Source organism: Aspergillus aculeatinus (assembly GCF_003184765.1).
Source record: "Aspergillus aculeatinus CBS 121060 unplaced genomic scaffold BO66scaffold_14, whole genome shotgun sequence".
In the NCBI taxonomy this organism is placed as follows: Eukaryota; Fungi; Ascomycota; class Eurotiomycetes; order Eurotiales; family Aspergillaceae; genus Aspergillus; species Aspergillus aculeatinus.
In genome coordinates, this window is record NW_020291483.1 from 65,449 (window position 1) to 77,947 (window position 12,499).

Genomic DNA, 12,499 nt, shown 5'->3' on the forward strand with positions numbered 1-12,499 from the left:
CCCCCCCGGTATAGCAAACAGGTAGGGTCAAGGGTAGAAGAGGTCACAGAGGGATAGAACGAAGCAGGTGGGACACGCACGCACAGTGAGACAGAGAGACAGAGAGAGAGAGATAGAAAGAAAGAGAGCGTGCAAACGTCCGAGTGCTGGGAGTTGGTCTGGCCAACTGAGTTTTCGCTTCACATGATTCAATCATACTTACTACTTCCAGCAGGTCGTTGTCTATCAGTCATTCTCGGCCCAAACTTGCAGCCATTCATGTCGCTTGCACTTGACAAGCAAGCACTTCGTCCAATTTTTGCGACGGAGCTTTTGCTTGCTTGCCAATTGGCATTCGGGTATCCTGGGTGTTTGCGGACGTTGCATCATATTCGGGAGTTTGCTGCCGAGCGGAGTGTCAACCAGGACCATCTTACTCAGTCACCTTACTCCCTACGCATTTGTGGTCTCTCCAGTGGCGGATTTTGGCCTCCAAGACCTGGGGCAGGGTTTCCAAGTTGATCTGATTCCCACCTGATTTGCGTTGCTCATACGCGTCTCGACCCAACACACCACCTGACTGCCGGTACTCTTTTCCATGATCGGGATGGTTTACCTGTCTCACCTGTCTCTTATCTCACTGATTCTTGGTCTGACCCTTGGCGGTCTGGCACTATTCGTCCCTAGCGCTCTATGGATACAAATCCTGGCTGCTTGTCCGGCTTCTACCACTTTCTACCGCTGTGCTGACAATTAGGGGATTCTTGCCGTCTTGGGCTGGGATCTACGGGCCGCCAACCGGCAAAGTTATCCAACCCAGCCAAAACCCCGACATCAGACTGGCATTGTTCTTTCTGTCATGGTGTCTCAATTCGATGAATCCTTTGAGATTCGTCCACATGAGAGGGTCGAGACTGATGATGATTGATGATTTGTTCTGTTCATCTGCCACCTGGGGAAAGTTGCCTCGCCCGATGCACAAATATGGTCACTTGGGTCTGGACCATTGCACACGGCAAGCATCTCACCTGGCCTGGCGTCAGGCGGTGCGATACATCACCTCATCATGCAGACTCATCTCCATGCATGCTTGACTTCACAACCTAATGATCATTGATGGAAACCGAGCAGGAAGAGTAAAATCCTTACGTGTCCTCTCTCGGTAGCGGATACAGAAGCCCGCTAGAGAGGTCTTAGGTCTTCTAGATCGTCAGTAGTTTCGCAAACCCCGTGCGCAGAGTCCAAGGTGATTCGAAGAGGCCTCCATTTCAGGCCTCCGACATTTGGTGGAACAGCTCGGTCGCCTCTGCGGTCGATAGACACGAGCCTGTTTCCGGTCCTAGTCCCATGTCTGCTATGTAAGATACCCAGCTGTCGGGTGTCGTGGAAATCGTATTGCTCGCCTCCTTTGGGTCTGCAGACTGAGGTGAAATTAAAAATGATTGATCGTATGAGATCTTGAGTGTGACCGACAAAGTGTTTGGGAAAAAGTGCCGCACGGGTTGACATGAATCTGGGCCGGCTTTCGGTAGCCGGTCTATGATGTTGGCATGCAGGAGTGGGAGTGGGTGGGTGGGTATGGGTTGGGAGAACTATTCGAATGTTCGAATACCAAAAGGGGGGAGAAGAGGCCCATTGTTCAGCAATGACAAAAATATTACGCCATAAGCATAAGCTGGAAAAGTGTTCCGACCGGTCAATGGGATGAGAGATGAGGAAATGTGCTTGGGTGTTTTTTTTTTTTTTTTTTTTTGGTTTTGTTTTTTCTTGCCCTTTTTACCCTTTTTGCCCTTTTTCCCATGGGACAAGCAGGATTGACTGGCAACGGGAATCAGGTGAGCTTCAAAATTGACTGTCAACTGGCAGGTCAGCAACCATGTTTACAGTACCCAGTAGCCATGTTTGTCTCCCAAACAAACTCGGAGGGCGATCGACCACAGAGTGCCGACTCGGTCCACTTCCACACCACGCTATGACGTTATCATCCGTTCGTCCCTGCTCCCATTCAACCTCAACTCTTTCCAACATTCTCTCCCGAGTCCCCTTCGCAACCAACCACCGCAGCCACTCACACGCTCCTTTCTCTCCCCCCCCATACCAACGCCACACCACGTTTTGACCCGAATCTAGGGGATGAGAAAGAAAAGCATGGGTGCACGGCTCCATGGGTTCATGGTTGGAGATTGGGGTTCCTAGCATCCTGACTGGATGGAAAAAGGTACCTTTCTGTGGCTCGTCCCGGATCACCAAGCTAACCTGAATCAGGTAGTGAGAAAGGTACCCACCCAAGTTCCCCAAATTCCCAAAATCCTCCCTTCCGAATCCCAAGAAATTATTGTTTCCAAATCACGAAAGGCTTGAATGATGGCTGCTGGGACCCGCCCCTCCCCAACATGGTCCTCCGTGCACGCTTGGCCCCTCGCAATTCCTCTTTCCCAAACCAATCGTACATCAAAGCATTGTGACTTTGTGAGAGACAAAGAGAATATCCCGGCCCCGAAAAGCCCAGTGGCGGCCGAGGACACTGAAGGGCCCCCCCCCCCTCTCTTCCCCCACCCCTTCCTCCTCCTCTGGACTCTCCGGCTCTCTGTTCCTTTCTTTGTGTCTTTTCTAGCCCCAAAACGAGACTAATGCAAAGTCCAGGTCTGTTCTGGACCAGGCCTTGATTGGGTGGGAGTTTCTGCCAACCATCAGTAACCCGCCGTCAGCCCGGCACGATCCTCCCCCCACCCTCTCTCTTAGCCTGTCTGTCCTGTCTCCTCCCTCCCCTTCCTTCCATCTCGTCGCTCCCCCGACCCGGACAGACCAGTCCTAGCTGGTTAGGCCCGCAGAGATTCAGTTTGGAGCCCAAGATTCCAGAATGATCAGACGTCTTTCTTCTGATTGGTGAGGATTTTTAAGGTTCTTGTTCCGGTTGTGCCCTTGCTCTATTACAGGGGGCAAGCAACAAAATGGTGGGCGGGACACAGAATAATATTATTATTGCAACAATACCACCTCGACAGTGACGAAACGTCGGTTACAGGCTATCCCTCGGCCTCATTCCTTATCCGACCTATATAACAGTATCGTCAACACGATTGCTGCAAGGTCCGTTTCCCCCTCCCCTCCCGCCCCGTCTCATTTTGCCACCCGGTGCGCTTTTCATCCCAGGACAACCTCCTCCTGTGGTCATCATTCACTTGGTTCAGTCTGTATTAATGTCCGATCCGCAGTCCGCCTCCCGCTCACTCGCTCCCGCTCCCGGCCTCCCGCAAAACTCGAAGAGTCCCGACAATGTAGTTCAGGGTCGGAAACACAAAACCACCGCCTGCACGGCTTGTAAGCAGAAGAAGCTCAAAGTGAGTGAACAAAGGAAGACATGACTATGATAGAGTGCGAATCTAATTATTCTTCAGTGCAGGGGAGATCCACCATGTCAACACTGCGTGGCCAACGGCATCGAGTGCCATGTCGACGAGATGGCTGACATGCGTCGCAAGTTCGCCATGAAACGGAAGCTGGAGCGGCTCGAACAAGCCGAAGAGACTCTGACGCGGCTGCTCGAAACGCTCCGAGATAGCGAAAGTAAAGATCTGGCCCAGGTGCTGAATCTCATCCGAAGCAACGCCTCATTCGACGAACTCCAGTTGTATCTCGACAAGCAGTTATCCGGGGATGGTTCTGAAATATCACCGGGCCTGCAGCAAGTTCGAAACCAACTTACTCGCCCATCCGAAGAAGCCGATGAAGTCGGTCGGTCTGCGCGGAGTGGCAGCCGCCGTATACTGGATGTGCGCCGCCTCGCAGACACCCCGGTCTATCGAGTACCCGCAAAGCCGTGGACGAGGGTCACCGACGACGACGAATTAGTATCTCATTTGGTTTCGCTTTGGTTAACGTGGACCTATCCGTTCTTTGACTGGTTGGACAAAGATGCCTTCATCCGGGATATGCAGGCAGGCCGACTCAACTCCCAATCCTGTACACCATTCCTGGTAAATGCCATTCTCGCGGAGGCTAGTGTATGTTGCCTATCTTAACTGTTGTGCTTATAGCGTCGCTTGGTTGAGGTGACGGCTCATTCATGATTCTTATGCGTGGCACAGTACCTTTCCGACTACGCCGAAGTATTTACCGTCCCAAACGACATGTTTTCTCGAGGTGATCACTTCTATGAAGAGGCGCGTCGGTTGTTAGAGGAAGAGGAAGGGCCAGCCAGTCTACCGACCATTCACGGCCTCCTCGTGCTATTTATCCGGTGAGTGTATTGCCTACCACCTTTAGTCATCCCACCTAACGCCGCGTCGTGTCAGCCTCACTCTTATGGGAAAGGATAGATTGGGTTGGATGTATCTCGATCTAGCCATCCGAGCGGCCCAAGAATATGAAACTGCACATCCACCTAGGTCGACGAACTCGGAATCTGATCGCATTCTTGAAGATGCGGCCAATCGCACTCTCTGGGGCGTCTTCAGCATGGCTTCGTATGTACTTCGCACCTGCTGGTCATGCTCTTGACTGACCAAGCCAGCACGGCCAATGTTTCCCTGATGAAGCACCTTAATATTGATCCCCCGCGGCGCCCACGCATATCGATGCAACACGGCGATTCTGAGGACATTTGGTATCCGTATCCTCGCGAAGTGGAATCCGTACCAGGGCACCATACCTGTGTTTTCGACCGCTGGTGTGATATTTCTTGCATCCTTATCACCATCAGTCGCGCCTTTCATGATGTCGAGCGTCGAATTCCCCGGTCGGAAATTGCGACATTTGTGCCAGCCATATTTACACAGCTCCAGGGTTGGTATACCAATCTGCCGGAATGCTTACAGGCGGAGACAGCAACTGTCCCCCACGTTTTAAGTCTGCATCTGCTCTATCATACGACTGTGATGCAGATTTTCGGGTTCATGCGCGCCAGCAATGACCTGGTTCTGGATCCGGCTACAGCCAGTCATGCCCGAGAACTCTGCCTCGCCTCCGCCCGCCGAATCACCCATCTGTTGGGTATTCATCGCGCCAAATGGGGCATTGATCGCATGTCACCCTCGACGATCCAGTGGTGGAGCATTGGGCTCTTTACCCTCATGGAATCTCTCGACTCCCAGGAGAATAGGAACGCCTTTGTCGAATTGTGTATAATTGCCCGCGCATTTGCTCGTCGGATGCCTCTTGCAAAGGGGATTCTCCGCATGATTCAATTATCCGCCAATCAAATGCAGGTTGTTTTACCGGAGGAAACGGAGGCGCTCTTTGAGGACTTCGAGACTCTAGCTTGGAAGGCAAGCGATTCTCGGGGATTCAGCAGTTTCTACCCACACTTCCATACGGTGGTTCAGCAAGGGTCTCTGCGGCAACCCGAGGTGGATTTGGATCAGTTTTTGGCTAAATGGGATGCATTGAGTATATCCAGGCTCAATTCCCACGATTATGACAATGGTCACGACGCTGACCCTTCTGGTGGGCCATGACTCTCTTTCAGTATCATTATACCATAATTGGACAAAAGTTGTATTGGGGCCTAAACACAAATCATTTTGGGTCGTTCTTGGCTGGATTTCCCCCATTCTGTCGGTGTAAAATTGGAGAAGTGTTTTTGGTGGCAAAAAGTCACCCGGCGGATACGTTGTTCGACGTTGGGGGATCCTCGGTCGATTTCTGCATCAGCCTCTCGGAAACGACTTCCTGCAGATTTCACAGGAAGCAGGTCACGCAGAATAATAGGCAGACTAAGCTGGCGCCGAGTGTCGTGCTGCCCATAGCGTGAGACTAGGCGGACTGGCAGCAGTACATACAGTACAGTACCCAATGCTAGCCTCGGGGCTAACCCACCCCACCGGTAGAGTGATCACGGATCATGGATCATGGATCATGGCTCTAGACCGTCGAGTGGCATGCGGCTAGCCCTATCTCCCTGCATCAAGCCACCCTAAGATCTGCCGAGACGTTCCCCCAGGTGTCAAGCGGAGGGGGGGTGGCGACATTTGGCGAGCCACGCGCCCACATACACAGTACTAGTCTAGCACTAAGCCACTCACTCTACATTACTCGTACTTGAGGATTGTTTAGCACACCTGCATATCCACCGTCCCAGACCAAATTGACTCTGACTTGCTTATTTGCCACAAACTGATAATCGGTCGTGAGATTCATTTACTCAAGTACTCCTCGGTCGATCGCGGTGGCAAGGCCAGTTGTTGTGGTCGGTAACTTACGGAGTACTGAGCAAAGTGGAACTGGAGCCGATCAGCAGCAATCAACCCAGCACGGGCCATGCATCTCCCCTCCTGGCATCTAGTCTACACACATTGACACTGACAGCCTGACAGGCGCAAATCGCCCGATAACACCCCAGATGAGGAGCAGATCTTCGTTCGAACGTTCTAATCCTTATTGAGTACGAGTAAGAAGGGGGGGGACTCTTTCTACTCCTAATTCTCTCTCTTTTCGTATCTATCCGTCTCGGCGTCGTGTCAGACAAGGCGGTGATCTCTCCTTCTCCGCGGGTATTCGCACTATCAATGCACCCGAGACCTAAGTTAACTACTACTCAGTAAGGACTCAACATGTGTGGCGAATTTGACACCCATCATTTCCGACCCGTCTCGAATCGCTCAACAATTCCATTCGTGTGGAATTGGCCTATGATATGAAACCGTGGTCGTGATCCGCTGTCGGTGTAGGGCAGAGATTGATCCTAGTGCTTAGCTTCGTCTGCGACCGTGCCGAGCTCCACAGAGTAATGTACATACGCATTTGACCGGACCACCACACCACAGTTGTTGTTCGCCCGTCGCATGACTTTTCTTATCGGAGCTTCGGTGACCGCCACTGCAAAATCATTTCAAATTTCCGTCGTTGGGCGCACAATCCCTGGCCTGGGCATTTCCGCCATTCCTGCTGCTGGTGATACAACAAACATGCACGTGCTTGTTTCCCGGCCGTGCCCCCGATTGGCCTACCGCCCCGAAGAGTGTGGTATTGGTGAATCAGACTCTCATTGGAATTGAGTCTGACGCCCTCACAGTCGCACCGTTCCCATTGTATCCTCCACAGAGATATATCACGGCGTGTTTACTTTTACGTCAGTCAGGCTCGCAGGATGATTCCAATCCTTGCCGTGTCGGTCTTCATGCGTCTGCAGACCTCATCCCCTTGGTCGGCCGGAATGACTATCTTCTTCCCTAAGCCGCGTGCCTAAAACTGGCATCGTGCTTTCGTGTTTTGTTCTTGATTAATTCGGATATATGTTCCCTTAGATCGCTTTCCATGATTGAGCTATTCGCGGTGTTACATGATAAACTCGCGTCGCCCCAACCGGTTCCGCATTCTTGGTCTCATTTTCGGAATTGCATTCGTGGGTATAGCTTCTGGCACAATCAGGTAACGCATTTCCTTGAGACTGTGATTTCATGCCCTCATGGTTGCCGGTGCAACTGTCGGCATTATCATCAGCTATTTTCACGGCTTCCCCAGCTATCCAACGGTGTTTCGCTCTGGTCGTGGGTTTGTGTCTCGGCAATCTATCCCGACCGCTCAAGACTTTATCGCCGTGACAGGTGCTTTCATCGCTGTCATCCTGATATAGTTTCCTGGGTATATTCTCACTAGACGGAATGTGTTCTTGGTCTGGCCTGTGCCGGGGTGGTGTCCACTTGCTTCAGATCATTATTCCGTTTGTGAATGCGAGTTAAAGGGGGACTTTGAGGCTGGATCTTTTTGCAGACCTCCCCGGAGCATTAGAGGCTCCACGGTGCTTATGTTCTCCATGGGGCAGACGAAAACTTATATAGCATGATCCGGAGCACACCCTTGCCCGGGCAGGCTACCACGTAAGTCTCGTTGCGCCTTCGCCTTCACCTTCTTGATCGGTTCTCCCTTCTATTATTTAGACATCTTGCTCCATCGCTTCCTCGCGTAGAAGTTGCCAAATTTCGTGTAGCCGAAGTTGGGAAGAACATGGAAACTGTATTTGTGGACTGGTCTGCGTGCCTGGCACAGATCTCCGCTGTTACAGTAAGCTTATTCAATTCACCGGAATACGAATAGCATAAGTCAAGGCAAACCTTGTCATGCCATATGCTACTATGCTCGATTTCGCACTGAATTAGTAGGGAATCTGCAGTGCCGGCGAAGCTCTTCGCGCGGGTGTTTCTAACCTGCAACATTATTTATTACTATCCATATTCACGACCTGGAGATACGAGATCGCACATATCTCACACACCTCAGGACCGTCCCTCCGGTGAAGAATCTCATTTATCCCCAGCGACATTTGACGCAATGAGTCACCCAGATATCATTTTATGCAAAACCTACACCCAAACTCAGTTACCAACGAAAATGCCCCAGAAAAACAAGCTTCGGAGCGATGAAGTCCGCGGGTAAATAAACAGCGAAGAACCAAATCAAACGCTTCCCGACCGCGCGGGATTTAACTTGTTTGGTTCTCCGCAATCGGCGGCAGAATTTTTTTCTATTCACGAGCGATAATCTTATCTATACATCACTCCAACAATAAATCTCCGGCACTTTCAGAACTGTTGATTCCTTTTGTTCGTAAGAAAGAAAAAAAAGGATGATTCAGGTCCCCGGAGCTGGGGGCGATGAAGCCCATGACCGACACAAAGATGAGGCTTTGGAGGTAGTCAATAGCGAAGAGGGGTTGGAGATTGACCCCGCGGTGGAGCGACGGGTCTTGCGCAAGATTGATCTGTTCTTCATGCCGGCGATGTTGGTCGGTGCGTGAGATCTATATGTTTCATGACAATTTTGAGAAGATTGAATGGTATACTGACAGGCTGAAAAGGCTATGGCTTTGTTTACTGGGATAAAGTCCGGTTCAACTACTTCTTTATGGCAATATGATTCTGACTACGAACCACAGGCTATCCTCGGTAGTGCCTCGTTATTTGGCATGACCAGCGACCTGGCTCTCTCGGTGGTCGACTACAGCACCACCCCCCCGACCAAGAACACCTCGCGACTGAGCTGGGCCACCTCCATCTTCTACTTCGGCATGATGGCCGGTCTGTACCCGATGACTCTGGTGCTGCAGCGGTTCAAGGTCCAGCATGTCTTGGGTCCGATTGTCATGCTGTGGGCCATCACCTGTGCGGCCACTGCCGGCGTCACTTCGTGGCGGGGCCTATTCGTCCAGCGCTTCTTTCTTGGTACCTTTCTCTTTTCATCCAGTTTACTTGATCCGTGCTCCTAACACCATAGCGTAGGGTTCGTCGAAAGCGTGATCCCCACGGGTTTCATGACTGTGATCAGTGGATACTACACGCAAAAGGAGCAAACCTTGCGCCAGGCGATCTGGTTCTCCGGCACGGGGTGGTTCACCATCATCGGCGGCGCGCTCAACTACGCCTTCGGCCAGATCACCACGGGCGCGCTCCGGCCGTGGCAATACATTTACATCTTCGCGGGTGTCCTCACCTTTCTCTTCGGGATCTGGTGTTGCATTCTCCCCAACTCCCCGGTGTCCGCCTGGTTTCTGACGCCCGCGGAGCGGGTGGTCGCCGTGGAACGCCTGCGACGCGGCCAGACGGGCGTGCGATGCCAGACGATCAAGATGTCGCAGATTGTGGAAGCATTCACCGACGTGAAGGTGTATCTGATTGCTATCATGATGGCTGCTGCGTGAGTTTTTCCCCTGTCTGCCCCTCACCTGCTTGGCTGCTAAATGACCTCACAGCTACACCATCAACGGCGCCATCTCGGGCTTCGGCCCCTTGATCGTCTCCACCTTTGGCTACAACACCCTGGCCTCGATCCTGTTCCAGTTCCCCGTGGGCGCCATCTGCATCATCTTCATTCCGCTGGTCGGCTACATCTCCACTGTCCTCCCGAACACCCGTATCCTGTTGCTGGTAACCTGCTGCCTCCCCGTCATCGCCGGGTGCGTCATGATCTGGAAGTCCAGCTGGGGGTACCGGCCCGCCACGCCGGTGGTCGGCTACGCGCTGACAGGCTTCTTCGGCCCGGTCGTCAGTCTGATCATCACGCTGGGCGCGAGCAACGTCGCCGGCGCCACCAAGAAGACCATCATGGCTGCCACGGTGTTCGTCGCCTACGCCGTCGGCAATATCATCGGCCCGCAGCTGATCAAGTCCGAGACCGTGGGGCAGCACTACCCCGAGCTGTGGACGGGGATGGTCATCTGCTACTGCATTGTGATCGCGGCTGCCGGGGCGTTGTGGGCGGTGCTCTGGCGGGAGAATCGCCGCAGGGACGCGGCCGGGCTGGATGAAGGGCTGCGGGATAAGTTGGGGTTCCAGGATCTGACGGATCGGGAGAATGGGTGGTTTCGGTATGTGCTTTAGTTGGTCGGTAATGTTGTGGGATTGATCATGGCTAGTTCTGGCTGGCTCGAGCGATTCTTGTATGTGGAAGCTGTAGGCTTGATCGAAATGATGGCCTCGTTAGGGTAGTCCTCGGGAGCAATGATTGTGTTGTTTGGGGGCTACCCTGTTCCAGTTTGTCTGTACAACATGTGGCATTGTCCTGCACTTTGGGATACTGGTAAGAACACGTTTGACATCCACTGCCCAGAAATCAGTGACTTCCGTACGAGCTACCAATCTCGCTGGGAGGCTCAATCCAGAATCATTGGACAGACACTAAGTCGTAGCCTGTTCAATGGACTGTCGACCTTTTCCTGAATGAGGAGTCTATGCACCATGCACAATAAGCTGTACAAATAGACGAACTGCAACCACGGAAGCATGCTCTACAGTTATTTGCATACCCTGATTGACCCGCCTGGTTAGATCTCTCTTCCGTCAACGAGTGAGCATCCAGCCACCCCGCCATTACCCACCCCCCTACACCCCCCTCACCCCGCTCCACCCCGCCGGCTTCGGCTGCTCAGCTCCCGATGAGTAAGCGGCTATTGCCTATTGCCCCTGCCCTAAATCAAGCTCATCAGATGAAGATTATCCACTGGAACAACCATAGGGGTTGGAATGACGCAGCAAGTTAATTGAGAAATGAGAGTAGTCGGTCAGCTAGACCAGTGTCAGGTTTTTCGTTTAAAGAAAGCCAAAAGACTCACCCCTCGTTTTCATCGCACTGATATCTCCAGTAAACACCCACCCGGGTCACTCTGCCCTCCCAGCATGGTCACCACGCACTTAGGGACAGCGATAATACGTCGAAGATACCCTCAACCTCACAGTCCGACGAGACCTTCCCATCCCTCAGCCACCGGCTGACGAGACCCTCGTAGAAACGCTCGCTATACTGCGGCGCGAACCCCGCCGACACCAAACACGCAACGCAGCTGGCCATCTCCCCGCCGTGCTGGGCTACAACTTCTGCGGGAAGGTGCTCGATATCGCACCGCAATGCTATTGCTGCTACCCAGGCGAGACTGTCGCAGGCTACACGCCCACAGGACTGACCCGACCGACCAGATACGGCACGCACCAGGCGTAACTGGCGTGTCCGGAGGAGATGGCGTTCCGCGTGCCCGCCGCCCGCCCGCTACCGGACACCGCGGCTCTCACCGTGGTCGCCATGCCGGCGGCGGATGCATCGTTCAACTTGTTTGGGATTCCCCTTCCGCAGGAACAAGCCTCGACTGGCGGATCCCCTGGCAGCGGTGGTGCGCCTAACAGCAAGGGACTCCTCATCTGGGGCCCCTCCAGCAGTGCGAGTCTCTGCGCCGTCCAGATCGCGCGAGCCAGCGGCGTCTCCACCATCTTCGTGACGGCGTCTCCGCAGCGTTATGCCCTGCCCACGGAGCTGGGCGCCACCCGTTGCTTTGACTACAGGTCCCCCATGGTGGTGGACGAGATCACACCAGGAATCGAGGAAAGTGACACCATAGTAGCTTACGGGCTCGACGCCGTGGGAAGTAGGCCGGGGACTGAGGGATCTTCCGCAACCATGCTGGCTCGGTGTCTCGCCCCCGAGGCGGACCTCGTCTCCCTGGTCGTCCAGGACGATCCCTGCTTTCGTGTGCCAATTGCGACCCCTAACCGCGACGTGACTGTTAGAGTTGCAGCGGTGCCGCGGCCCTTTGTAATCCCCGCAAGGCCGGCGGACTTTGAGCGCGCGTGGCGGATGCTGGAGTGGGCGATAAGGGGCTACGGTGTGCGCTTCCGGCTGCCTCGCGTTGAGGTCTTCGAGGGGTCGGCGGAGGATGCGTTGGAGGAGTTGATGGGGTTGGCGGAGGGTGGAAGGCGGTTTGGGAAGGTGGTGCTTCGCCTTCCGTTGGCTTGAGGGAGGTTTAGTTTAAATAGGAGGGGGGGAGGAATAGTAGTGATGGTGAGGGGGTAGGTTGAAGTTATGAGTGCATTCTTTAGAGTTGGTTAGGGCTTTTGCTCCAAACTACATCTAGACCCATGTTGGCTTTTCTCCCACCGAAGCCAAAAGAAAGCATTAATACTAAATCTATTCACACAAAAGTTGAAGGGAGAGGTCGAGAAGCGCGAGATACCATTACAGCTATCCATAACTTACCCAGCAATCCAACAACCAAGCATAATCAATACACCATCACAGAAGGCGGCCCAAATGACCCACG

The 12,499-nt window shown here is 53.3% G+C and overlaps 4 protein-coding genes across 4 annotated transcripts; all 4 read left to right on the forward strand.

Annotated features, from left to right (window-relative positions):
• Positions 1 to 3,179: 3,179 nt before the first annotated feature.
• Positions 3,180 to 5,435, forward strand: BO66DRAFT_318838 (C6 transcription factor; the record flags this gene model as incomplete). Its single annotated transcript, XM_025643625.1, has 5 exons — positions 3,180 to 3,320; positions 3,378 to 3,983; positions 4,068 to 4,219; positions 4,275 to 4,445; positions 4,493 to 5,435. The coding sequence occupies 5 exons, from the start codon at positions 3,180 to 3,182 to the stop codon at positions 5,433 to 5,435; spliced, it is 2,013 nt and encodes a 670-aa protein (XP_025505698.1).
• Positions 5,436 to 6,736: 1,301 nt separating this feature from the next.
• BO66DRAFT_390388 (uncharacterized protein) lies at positions 6,737 to 6,996 on the forward strand. Its single transcript, XM_025646992.1, has one exon. The coding sequence runs from the start codon at positions 6,762 to 6,764 to the stop codon at positions 6,972 to 6,974; it is 213 nt and encodes a 70-aa protein (XP_025505699.1). The 5' UTR covers positions 6,737 to 6,761; the 3' UTR covers positions 6,975 to 6,996.
• Positions 6,997 to 8,456: 1,460 nt separating this feature from the next.
• BO66DRAFT_390390 (putative MFS transporter) lies at positions 8,457 to 10,487 on the forward strand. Its single transcript, XM_025646993.1, has 5 exons — positions 8,457 to 8,705; positions 8,774 to 8,799; positions 8,852 to 9,137; positions 9,195 to 9,609; positions 9,665 to 10,487. The coding sequence occupies exons 1-5, from the start codon at positions 8,543 to 8,545 to the stop codon at positions 10,290 to 10,292; spliced, it is 1,518 nt and encodes a 505-aa protein (XP_025505700.1). The 5' UTR covers positions 8,457 to 8,542; the 3' UTR covers positions 10,293 to 10,487.
• Positions 10,488 to 11,424: 937 nt separating this feature from the next.
• On the forward strand, positions 11,425 to 12,195 carry BO66DRAFT_436751 (uncharacterized protein; the record flags this gene model as incomplete). Its single annotated transcript, XM_025650942.1, has 1 exon — positions 11,425 to 12,195. One exon carries the CDS (start codon positions 11,425 to 11,427, stop codon positions 12,193 to 12,195), a length of 771 nt encoding a protein of 256 aa, XP_025505701.1.
• Between the last annotated feature and the right edge of the window lie 304 nt (positions 12,196 to 12,499).